General features: G+C 31.8%; 1 protein-coding gene across 2 annotated transcripts in view; it reads left to right on the top strand.

Annotated features, from left to right (window-relative positions):
- The window catches only part of URI1 (URI1 prefoldin like chaperone), a 61,905-nt gene that overhangs the window by 29,120 nt on the left and 19,860 nt on the right, over nucleotides 1-12,925 (top strand). For both annotated transcript variants that reach the window (XM_072632102.1, XM_072632101.1), the window contains 2 exons: nucleotides 6,051-6,129; nucleotides 7,116-7,251. In XM_072632102.1, coding sequence (XP_072488203.1) covers nucleotides 6,051-6,129; nucleotides 7,116-7,251 — 215 coding nt within the window. The remainder of the gene's footprint in view (nucleotides 1-6,050; nucleotides 6,130-7,115; nucleotides 7,252-12,925) is intronic.

Raw genomic sequence — 12,925 nt, 5'->3', positions numbered from 1 at the left:
ACATGCTGTTGATACTAGGTTTTGTATAATAATAGTGATAATAATGATACTTATATAGCGTCTGCTATGTGCCAGGTATAGTATTAACTACTTTACAATTATTATCTTATTTGATCCTCACAGCAATCTTGAGAAGTAGGTGCTATTATTATCCCCATTTCAAAGGTGAGGAAACTGAGACAGAGGTTGTGACTTACCCAGAATCACACAGGTAGTGAGTGACTGAGGTCAGATCTGAAGTTAGGTCTTTTGACTCCAGGTCCAAGTGCTCTGTATGCCCCCTAGCCGCCCCCATGAAAACGCTAACCTTTTCCCAGTTGTAGAAAGGTGAATGTGGTGCCCACAACACCTTCATCCTCTCAAGCTCCTGATCTGTTTTGGAGGGTATGAGAGTGTTTGCTAAATTTGCCTAATGGATTTATATTCCTATGACATTTAACTTTATTTTTTGCTAGTTTTTTACTTCTTATCTATTGTTTTCTTTCACTCTCATCACCAGGTAGACAGTACAGGTACTGATTTCCTGATTTTAAAGATGAGAGAGTTGTCAAGATCTCACAACTAACTAATTATATAGTTTGTGGTAGAGATGGTACTGGAACCCAGTCCCTCTGACTGTAACCCAGTGTTATTGTCATTGAATGAAGATGTCTAACTGTGAGTGCTGGACTTGGAGTCAGGAGACTAGGGTTTGAATTCTACCTTAGACACAGCCATGTGACAGTAGGTAAGTCACTTTACCTTTCAGAGCCTCATTTTACTGATCTGTAAAATGAGGACAGTGATCCTTAAGCTATATATCTTAGAGACTTGAGAGGAAAACACTGTACACTTGAAAGTTTACGCAAACATCTTAAAGGATATAAGCCATTACTTTTATTCATATTTATGATAGAGCAGAGAATAATATGTTAAATATAAATATTTATTTTTTGAAGGACAAAGACTTATTATGTTCACCTTGTAGAAATACATTTTTATAAAACTAATTAAATCTCCTAAGACAAAGTACTATCCCATTTCATGCAAACAGTAATTTAACTCTAGAAATTTTGTGTCATTGACTGCATCTTAGGAAAGTCACCAGTTGATACACTTGGACTAGTTTGCGCATTTCTAATAGTAGTCATGAAGTTTTTGAAGGTATTTATATGAGAAATGAAAAAGTAAATATTTATTCATGGACATCTTTTGACCAAACCTGTTTCTCAGAAATGTTAGCATTGTTAAGAAGGAAGTTGGGTCTTCTATTTTGTTACACTTTGACAGTAGGTTTCATATATCTAAATTGTCCTTTATTAGGACATTGATTTGTTTAAAAAAAAATAGGTTAACTGATATAAAAAAATTAGTTTTCATAATTAATAATGTCAAACAATGGAACAGAGACATGGAAGGTCTAATTAAACCATTTTCATTACTTAATACAACCATAATATGTGTTCCTTCTGGAAAATTCAGCTTAAAATATTTTCTTCATGTCTTCTACTCCTCCATTCCTGCACACTCTTCATATACTTTTTCAAGAAGGTGCCATCTTGACTATGTACACAAACTTACAGTGACTCAAAAGTCTTTTGCCTTTCATCTTCAAATGCTCAATGTCTGGGAGGTACTTATGTAATACATATTCTGTGCTGGAAATGTAGTGAGTGTGCAGTAAAATATTTGCTCAGGTGAATTGAAAGTTGTGAGTTCTGTCTTTTGGTAACAGTGATTTTTTTTTTCTGCTGTCCAATTCTAGAATGTCTCATGAAATTGCTCCTCCTTAAATAGTTATTGGACATAGTTTAAAAAACAAACAAACAACCTTCCTTAAATGAAACTTAACATCTTGAAACGTCTCTACCTCATTTTAAAGGAATTTTAATTTAAAAAAAAAAAAGTCAACTGAAAAACTTAATAAAATTTTGAAATAAATTGAATTTTATTTATACATGGGAAAAAATTTAAGGCAAAGATGCTAGAAAATAACAGTTAATGAAAAAGTTGGCAGAAGATTTGTTGGAATTGGCATCAGTCAACTTTTTTTGCTTATAAGACCTTCCAACTCTAAAAAATCAAATTCAGCAAATCTCATTGCTTTTGGCCAGTGATTAAATCTCTTTCTTTTTTGGTGTTTTAAGCTGGTCCTAGAAGTCTTTGTGTCACTTTTATCCAAAGCAAGTGATGTAGAACTTGGTTCTTTCTCTCAACAGTTATTCTTCTTATCAATTGCATTCATGAAGATGATCAGAGACATTGTGACACTCTTGTTTTTTTTATGGTTTTTATAATACCTTAAAAGTGAAACATTTCTTAGGGGATTAGTGCTGATCTACAGGGTTAAGTCTCACCCTTATCCTCCCTCCCAACACCCCCATTCCTCCCCCACCCCCCCTTTTTTTTGGTGAGAAGAAATTGAGGACTGATAAAACTGTGATTGACGGAACTCATAGAAGAAAGAAGTCGAAGTCTCCTAGGCTTCTTCCTTGCTATTAATGTTTCATGCCTTTATTTCTGGGAAGAATGTATTTTGTGGATTTGTACCTTGGCTGAAATTTTTAATGTGAGATTTGAAGTTTTATTCATATTATTTCAGTTACCAAAACTTTTGTATCTTTACTAACCTGGATGTAGTTGAAAAAACAACTACAGAATTAATGAGACTATATTATAAAACATATTGTGAGTCAAGTACTTCACAATTACCTAAAATGTGTTTTCTCTCCCCGTTACAAGTTTTTGTTTTTAAAAGACAAGTGAAAGGGAGTGAAAAAAAAGGAAGCACACCAGCATTTATCCAGCAGTTATTGTGGCTATGGCCCCATCTTGTCTTTTTGATGTTTGATCAAAATAATTTTTCAGTCACAAAACTGAATAGAAAAAAGTAAAAATTTCTCTTTCTCAAAGTATTAAGTAAGTAATAGAATGAGAACAATATCAAAACTTTTTATGAAAACAGAAAGAACCCTTTTCTGTATGTTAGTGTATTTATAGCTAGTGTAACTTTCTGATTCTGTATTTCAGGAGCTGTGGTCTCCTAACTAAATTGTTTAGGGCAACTATTTAGAGGTCATGCTCTTACTAGGTATTATACATTGGACATTCAGGCTTACTGACTAATTCAACCTTTAGAATAGTTCTTCAAGGTGTGATTTTTCCAATCAAGAACACTGCTTGACTTCCACTGACCTACTTTCTTCAGTGACAGCATTTTAAAACATTCTCCCTCATATCCCTTTTTCTTTGAAGTGCTTCTTGATTTAGTTTTAGTGTGGTTCAAAAAAATAACATTGTTGAGAACATAATAGAAATAGATCTCAGAAATAACTGAACCCCAACATTTTAACTACTTTCCTCTATGTCCACATAGTATTCCTTAGAACATAATTATTAATAGCACAGTGCCTGGCACATAGTAGCTTGGTAATGATTGATAGTTTTAGAATTGGATAACTTAGAGAACTTAGATTGATTTGAAAGAGTTTTTTCCTTGCTTTACTGGTATCAACTTCTTTGTCACTTGGTAATTTTGAATATGTCAAGAAGATTTTTTTGTGGGGGAGAATCTTTTTTCTCAGCACATGGGCTTTGAAATAGAAACATAGTATACTATAATACTGCTTTCTAAACACTAAAAGTGATCATCAAGTAATCATCAAGTGACTTACACAAAATCAGTATATAAAAAAACCAAAAGGAGAAAAAAATTGCATAGTGGATTTAGTAAATTTGTGTAAGTAATAAGAATTTTATTTCTTAGTAAAAAAAAGAGATAATTCCATGGGTAATGGTATTTTTCCCCCTTGAGAATTTAAAAAGTGACATTCTTGGGATCTATGTAGAAAAAAAACCAGTATTTTGTATACGAAATATTCCCCAGAGATATCTTATGTGCTGTTTTTGAAATAAATGTAAAGAAGATTCTTGAGATATAGCTGAACAAATTGTAAAGGAAAAAAAGTGCAGATATACTAGAAAGAATGCCAGATTAGACATAAAGAGGACTCTAGTTTTTGTTTTTATACTAACATGTTGCAAGGCCTTTGTTGACCTTTTAATATAAATTTTTGGATCTTTTAATATAAATTTGTCCCTATGCTTTGTAGTTTCCTTATCCAATTTAAGGTTATTGGTATCAGACAATTAAAACAATGGATCTTGGATCTAGAGCTAGAAGGGCCTTGGAGGCCATTGAATGTAACCTCATTTTATACATGAATAAGAAACAGGCACAGAGAGGGAAAGTGATTTATTAGTGCAGGGTCATATGGTAAGTGTCTGAAGTGGTTTTGAACCCAGATTTTGTTGATTCCAACTCCACTAAGCCACGTTGCCTTTGATGTTTTGTGAATGAATGAGATAATCCTTGAAATAGCTCATAGATTGGCAACTTTAGGTTGTTCTTATCAAATAGGCTACTGTTGATTCAGAAGCAGAAGGTGGTAAGTAAGCTCATGATTTTTATTCAACTCTATTATCAGAACAGTTATCTTTCATTGGTGACTTATGCTCCCCTCCCCCCTCTCCTGCTTGTTTGACATCTTTTACCTAATTGCTTCATTCATATTTCTCTATTGACAGTACCACCTCTGCTTAATTGTTTCTTTTGGACATTTCAGCTCTCATTTACTCTTTCTGTGTTCATTGATTACATCTTAGCAGAGCACCCACCCTCTTGAAACATTGCCACTAACCTAGAGATGGTGAAAAGGCACATTGTGCTTAAGCTGTTTTGGAATGATTTTCAGGGAGGAGCTGAACAGAGTTAACTGTGTGTGTGTGTGGGAAATAGATAGAATAATGAACTCAGATGCACTTTCACTTAAACTCTCAGAATATTGATTGCCCCATACTATTTTTGAAAAAATATTTTAAAATTTTCTCTCCTTGTCATCCTTACCCCCATTGCAAAAAAAAAGAAAAGAAAAGCAAAACTCTTGTAGTCAAGAAAAACAAATTCTCACATTGGCCATCCAAAAGTATATGTCTTATTCTGCATCTGGAATCCATCACCACTTTTTCAGGAGGTGGGTGGCATGCATCATCATCAGGCCTCTGGAATTGTGGTTGGTCAGTTGCATTGGTCAGAGTTCTTAAGTCTTTCAGTGTTATTTGTATAAATTTATATAAATTGTTTTGCTACTTCTGCTGACTTTACATCAGTTCATACAATCCTTCCCAGGTTTCTCTGAAATTGACTCTTTTGTCATTTCTTGTGGCACAGTATTTCATTACATTCATGTACCATAATTTATTCAGCCATTTCTCAATTGATAGGTACCCCCTTAGTTTGTAGTTCTTTACCATTATAAAAATAACTTATAAATATTTTTGTCCATAATGGGTCCTTTTAAATATAATTATTTTAAAAATTTCAAAACCCCACTTTTATTTCTCCCTTTCCATTTTTTCTGACTCACAAAATGATATAATTGATAGTTTATTGTATTGAAATATTAAATTCTAAAGTTTTTCTGGTAAATATCTCTTCATAACACTTGAATAAAATTCATAGATCTTCTGTCAATTTTTATAACTATACTAGTGTTTTTCACTGACATAGTGTTGCTAAACCTATGCATTTCTTATTTTTTTCTTCCTCTTTACCGTCTGAGAAAAGGCCTGAAAATTCTCATTTTAACCATCCTTCCTTAGTCCATCTTAGCATCTTCTGGCACTGTCTCTGTTTTCATTGTTCCTTTAGTTGCCATTGCCCAAGTATTGGCCTTTTCTTTATTACATCCTCTCTTTTCAAAGCATTAGTTAAACATGAGGAACAACTTTTAGAAAGAGTTGTGTACGGTTTTGTGATGTGAATGTTTTGTTTAAAGTCTCTTTTTAGAGAATCTCAGTTTTTTAACGTGTAGGTCAGCGACATTGCTAAATAGATTTGTTAATAAAATTATTGTAAACCAAAAATGATTCAGAATATTTAGTTGCTAAAAGTAGCTCTTAAAATTGGTTTATTTAGTCAAATGATAGGCTGTCTCCTGGTAGAATTGTTTATTGTGTACATTTATTTAGTATTTGGTGCAAGGAATGAATTAACTTTTGTTTGTCAACAGGATGAAAGTGGAGCATGACTATGAGGTTCTTCAAGAAAGACTCAACACATTGCCTGATAAACTCTCTTATGATATTATGGTATGTATGATATATTTTGTTTAAAGTAACATGAGTAATAATTTTATTAGTTGAGGACATTGCAGTAGCATCAAGGTATATTATTCAGGCTTACAAAAGAGTACTTAATACATTAATTATAACCATAGCTAAGCATTTGCTTCAGTTTTGTCTTTCAGATCTATCATAAATTTTCATATTAATGACACATGAAAACTGATGGCATAAATGCTAACAAAATTTGACGTTTTTGGTATGCAGTTCTATTGTGTAGAAAACTACAGTTATGACAGAAATTTGGCACTTAGTCATTTCCTGTTACTCAGAGCAAGAACAGGCCATAATGTTTTGTAATTCACAGAATTAAGCTCTGGGACATTGATTTTTATATAAAAAGGTGCTGCTAATTTTTTTCTTAATGATCTTCATATCGATATGGTGATCTATTCTTATTCCCTGAACTTGAATCTTTTATTCTAAGTGTATTCCTGATGTAAACTTCATTCTTGTTTTCCACACAAACCAAAATTAAGATCTTGTAAATATGGTTCTCCCCTCTGTAAATTTGTTAAAGCCATTTATTTTTAAATGTGTGCTTCATAAAACCTTTTTGTTTTATTAGAATTAATTTTTACTTTGTTACAAAGCTGATTTCTACAGTGATGCTTCATAAATTAATACTTCATTACTACTAGTCTGCTTTCTTCAGGACTATTGGGTAAACAAAAAATGGATACATTTATGATCCTGTGCTTTTAAGCCTATGAAAAATGAGAGTTTGAAATTGTTCAACGAAAACTTGGTCTGAATTTTTTTTTCATATTCGTAAAAGAAAAATACTTTGCCATATTAAAATAATAAGTTAAAAAAGTGCTGTTGGATTTTTTTTTCATTTACTATACTTAAAGTATATACTATACTTTTAAGCTTTTCAAGTTATTTGGTGCAGATAACATATCCTCTTTTGTAACGTGTATTTTTTTAACTTTTTTTTCTTTTGTCCACAGGTCCCTTTTGGTCCTCTTGCCTTCATGCCAGGACAGCTTGTTAATACCAATGAAGTCACAGTTTTACTTGGGGACAACTGGTTTTGCAAATGCTCTGCAAAGCAGGCTGTAGGTTTAGTAGAACATAGGAAAAAACGTATGTATTCCTTTTAGGGGGTGTTTCAAAGTGTGTGTGTGTGTGGTGGGTGTTGGGGCGTGTGTGTGTGTGTATGTACATATACACATTCTGCATATACACATACAAACATTTGTGTCCCAGAAAACGTCAAATTTACAAACTGTTCATTACTGAGAAAATTTCTTTGTTGATAAATTAGTCAAGAATTATTGCAACCAAGTTCAACTGGTAAATAGAATATTATAAAACTTTGACAATAGTAGGTGAAATTTCACGTTTGATAATAATGATTATATTTATGCATTTTGAGAAATTAGAAACAGAGTACTTGTGTATCGTAAGTCTTGTGGGCAGTTTAAAAGTTATAATGGATTGATTTTGTTTTCATGTTGTCATTTTTTGCACATGATATTATAGCTAGCAGTGAAGATTTGTTTTCTATACTGCAAATGTATATATAGGTAGGAGCATTTTAAAGGTGAAAGAAATGATATATTTCTTCTCCCAATATTTTGTAAGTTTAGTTCTTTTTTAAAAGACATTTGTTAGTACTAATTTCAGTATTAGATTTCTTTTAAATGTATTAACTGTTATTTTTATAGACTATCATCCTTATTGCCTATTTGATCTTGATTCCATAATTTTTAGTTTACATTAACTAAATCTATAAAACCTGTTTGGAGAGAAAGGTTCAAGCCAAAATAATGCTCTTCTATTTACTGGGTGGTTTGAGGTTCCTATCCTATTTTCACTTAAACATTTGTTATGCCATATTTGTTTCAGTTTTGTTTCTCTCCAAAACTATTAATAACCTAACTAGGTTACTATTCTTTTGAATGGGCTGACTTTGCTTATAGTCCTCTTGTTTTATCTGAAGTAGCCTTTATCTGAGAAATCCATTTAAAAATTAAGTTTATGAAATTTTTTGACTAATGTTCTTGCCAACATGTGGCCATAAAAATATAACTGTGGTTTTGATTGTCTGCCTACTCCAATATGCAGGGGTTTTAAAAATATTTTTTTCCAAACAAACTTTATCTTTGTCCCTGGAAATACACATAAATTTTCTTCTGTATAAATGAAGTATAATATCACTAGGTGATATTATAGGTATTTTAATTCCTTTTAAGGGTCAAAATTTTTTACCTGGATATAGCTGGGTAGTGGTATCCCTTGTTTGCAAAACCAATTTGGTTGTTGAACAATGACAGATCATTTCCTCTGTGAGTTTAAACTGACAAATTTTTCTTTCTGCTGAATATTATCTAGAGTAACATGAGCATTTGTTTAGGCAATTGATTACATTTATAGAGAGCTTTTTTTTTCAGAACTACAAAGCGCATTTTAGAGAATTTTATTGATGCTTTTTGTGTCACTTTCTGCAGCAACCATATAAGATATTGTTTTGAATTACCTTCATGTTATAGACTGAGAAATTGAGACCAGAGAGGGTTAAGTGATGACTATATCTACTAAGTGGCAGGACTAGGACTTGAACCCAAACATCATATTCTTTCTGCTATATCCCTAGCTTACATCATGCAGGGCTCATTTGCCTGAACTGGAGGGTAGTTTAAAGAAGAGAATCAGTGTAACTTTGGGAGAGAACTGAAATAATTTTTTTTAAAAACCTGTCACCAGTAATAATTAACTTAGAAGGACAAGTTCTTGGCTGCTAAAGTTAGTGTATTTTTTAGATATTTAAGAGAGCAAAATCTTAAACCCTTTCCCTAATCTTTTAGGTTAACAGAAGAATATTTTTGTATGATATAGTTCTAGTATATAGAAATATTTATGCAATTACTCAAAAAACAAGAACTTTAGTTTTGAATAAAGCTTACCAATACACTGGCTTATTGGTGGAATGCTTGTATGAGACAGTTGTTAGATACATATTGATTTGTTTGAGAAACTATTAGGGTCAGCAAGTTTTAAGTGTATTTTTGCAGTAAATTGTAATAATTTTGAAGAAAATATTGTTCTTAGATATGTTGTAGTCAGCTCTTCACATTTTTAAAAGCTATTCTTCGAGTCTTTGCATTCAAAGAGCAAAACAACCCTTTTAATTAAAAATGTATTCAAATGTTAATTTTAGTTGAAACTATTAAGGCCAAAGAGATCAGAAAGGCTAAACAGAGAATTTGAGCTATATTTGAGAATATATAGTGTTATATTATTTATATTAATGATTCCATTAGGGTTCCTTTTTCTAGTAAAATGAAATTTGTATCTTATTGTAGGACTCTTCCTTTATACTTGATGAAGTTAATGATTTAAGCCAACTTTCACAATGCTTTTGCATCACTTCCCAAAATATTTGGTTGAAAATATATTCCTTGTGGAATTTTGGAACAATTCTTAAAATTATGGAGAGATTCAATAAATATGAAATTCTGAAAAATGGATTTTGTGTTTTTCTTTGTAATCAACCTTTATGGACCTGGTCAAGGTGAGAAAGAAAAAAAGTAAGCTCAATTACAGTTTGGCTTTGGATACAAATATTTTTGAATACATAGTTATGGGAGGTCAAAAGGCTTACTTCAATACTTGTCAAAAGGATTTTCAAATCAGTAAATATCTTTTTCTCATTTTAGAAATTGAATTTGAAAAGATCAGAGAGAGAAGGTTTAAAGGACAATTGGAAATTTGTTTAGTACTTTGGTTAGTACTTAAGTGAGCTGTGGGTGGAAAGGGGAAACTTATTTCCTTATTCTGCTTTTCCTGTTGATAAGAGCCTGAAGCAACAGAATCATTTTGCAGGTTGAGGTACTGTTCCTCATGTCTTGTACTTGTGACATATTTGAGAACAGTTGATAAAAATAATCACAAATTAAGTGTTTTAGTATTTTTTTGTTTTGTAACGTACTATTGTCATCAAATTGGTTTCCTTTAAATATATTCTGTAGAAATTTGTGGAATTTGTTAAGTGTAGATTTTATTTTGTCTTTGAGGTAAATTTTTTCCTCCAGAAGAGAATATCTATAATTTTGTAAGGGGGATCAGTGAGCAAATAGGATTCAGTGTGTAGACAGATTAGACTCTTCTTTATGGACGTTTTCAGTAATATGTTTGTGTACATGAGTGTATAGGTAAAAATGATTTGAATTTCTGTACTTTTGGTTATTAAATCTCAAAATAACATTTAAATGAGGAATTGGAAATATTGACTAAGAAGCTGGATAGCTCTAGATGTATTTGACTCTGACTTCCATAGAGGATAGTAATATTTAGAACTGAGTTTTTCAGATAAGTTTATCTAAAGCCCTGATTTTGCTACCCTGTTCTTGCATGTCTCTTAGATACATCTTTAAAACTGTACGTACAGTAGTCAGCCTTCTTTCAGAGTTTTTTGTAAAAACTTGATTTCTTGGTACTTAGAAGCAAGATACTTTGCCTAGTACAATTGAGATGTTTGAAAAAAGAACTTTTCGTGTACTCTAATCTTTAAAACAGACCACCCTGGCCACACACAGGTCTCCTAATTGGAAGTGGATGATAAAGATGAAGCTGCTGTAGTGGAAACCAAATGAATAATTCAACTCAGCTATATTAATATTTAATTGAATGCCCATGGGGTGTGCAACGTTTTACTAGGGGCTATAAGGTAAGATCTTATGGAATATAGAACAGCCTGGCCCCTGTTAGGGTTCTTTATATCAATTCTTAGGTCTTTAAGATAAAGGTAATGCCACATTGCCTTACACATAGTAGGCCTCCAACAAGTATTTGTTGGATGAACAAAATGAATTTTGTTTTTTCTGCGTAATGATTCTGTGTAATTCATTAGATACTTTTCTTGACAATATTTTGTTCCTATAACATGGCTTTTTGCATCTTAGAATGCATCTATTTTTTAATTAAAAGATATTGTTTAGCCATGGAATCAGAAATAACAATATGTTTGTTATGAATAGGGACATTTATGATAGAGGAAGTATAGTCAAGTTAATTGCTGGACTGCGGTGACAGACATCAAGCTTCTTTGTATTAGGGTAGATGCCACAGTGTGAGTAAATAGTGCCTAGTTAGTGCTATAGTTATATGCTGTTACTTTTGTTAATTGCATCCGAGTCTGAGGAAAGTTGAGTACAACTTGAGGATACTAAAACTTAATCTTTAGTGGGAAAATAGAAATGTAGAACATGCCACTTACATGTGAGTAGGTAGAAAACATTATACCTGAGGGGGAGTGGGTAGGATAGAGCCCTGGTACTTGCATAAGAATCTTAAATGTTTTCCCTAAAATACTGTATGAAACAAGTATAGCTGTAGGTAAAATTCCATGTTCAAGTTAAGTTAAAGAGGACATGAAAATAATTTGAATTAAATTGTTATTGAAAATAATTGGAAAAGTTACATTGCATGAGATAAGAAGGCTTGCCATCAGAAAGATTGTATTCAAGTTCTTCCTCTGACAAATAGTTGCTATATGACCCTGGGCAAGCCACTTAACGTCACAGTATACCCGTACAGCTCTAAGATTGAATTACTGATTTGCATAAGTGAAAAGAGTTTCTATAGTAAAAATTCCCAACATCAATAAAATGATGGGTATAAACCAAAACAAACAAAAAACCCAAGCCCACTTCAAATCCTATAAATCATCTTTTTTGATCTGGTGTTTATAGAAATAGTGTATTTATGCTAAATAATACTTATTAATTAAAAATATTAAGTTTTTTGAAAAAGAAAACCTGCCTGAATATTCTGACCTTAGCAAATGAAATAAAAAAACTCTGAAACAAACCTAAAAACACATTTTTACCTTGTGTTCTGCTCATTATTAAAAACTACAAAATCTTGAAAGTAATTTTCTCTTTAATCTGTTTTTAGTGTTATTTACTGGTATTTACTAGGTACTTAAGAATTTTAATAAGTCATTTAAAAGTATATTCAAAAGCTATTTCCACACCTTTAAGGCTGTTTTTATTTTATTTATTTCCTACAGATGGTTAGAACAACCTTCAGTTCAGAGCTTAAAATCAAAACTCTTACTATTTAGACATAGGAGGAAGTTCAGTGACTTGGAAACCTTAGATTAAGATGTTTTCCATGGTTATACCTGCTATATAGCTCAAATTTTAATAGGTGAGTTGTACTTTTAATTAAAAAAATAACCCTGAAGATAAGAGAAATAATTACTGTGGCCCCAAAGAAGGAGTTTCAAGTTTTACAGTTCCAAACGTTTTCTCATCCAGTTCAAAATTGTTATTTATATTACCTGTCTTGATCAAAAGAGTTAAAAAAATTAATTGTAAGCATTTTATTTAATCTTTTTTGGGCTTCCATTTTCTCACTTGTAAAAAAAATACCAAATTGGATATTCCGTGAGCCTTAATAATAACCAAGCTATAGAAAGGAAGAAATTATAGTACACTTTTCACAGAAAAGAAAAATTAACCTGTTCTTTGCTTAAATTCAAGCCTTGTTGTCATGTTTCCATATTTTCCTATGTTTATTGGTCTTTAAATATTTGTTCCTTGTTTTAGGAACTTGAGTAGTAGAGAATATAATTATCCTGTTGTGAGACTGTATTTGTTATTAAAAGAGACTTCCCTAAAGGGTGCTTAACTGCACTTATATTTTACTTCAAAAAGCATTTGCATTGTCTTAATTTTGTCTAGATATGTCAGGTAAAAAGGTTTTTATACAGAGGTTTGCAAACATTTCCACTAGGGGGCACTCTGTATTG

This window comes from Notamacropus eugenii, chromosome 1 (genome assembly GCF_028372415.1).
Source record: "Notamacropus eugenii isolate mMacEug1 chromosome 1, mMacEug1.pri_v2, whole genome shotgun sequence".
NCBI lineage: Eukaryota > Metazoa > Chordata > Mammalia > Diprotodontia > Macropodidae > Notamacropus > Notamacropus eugenii.
This window is presented reverse-complemented; position numbering and strand designations above follow the sequence as displayed.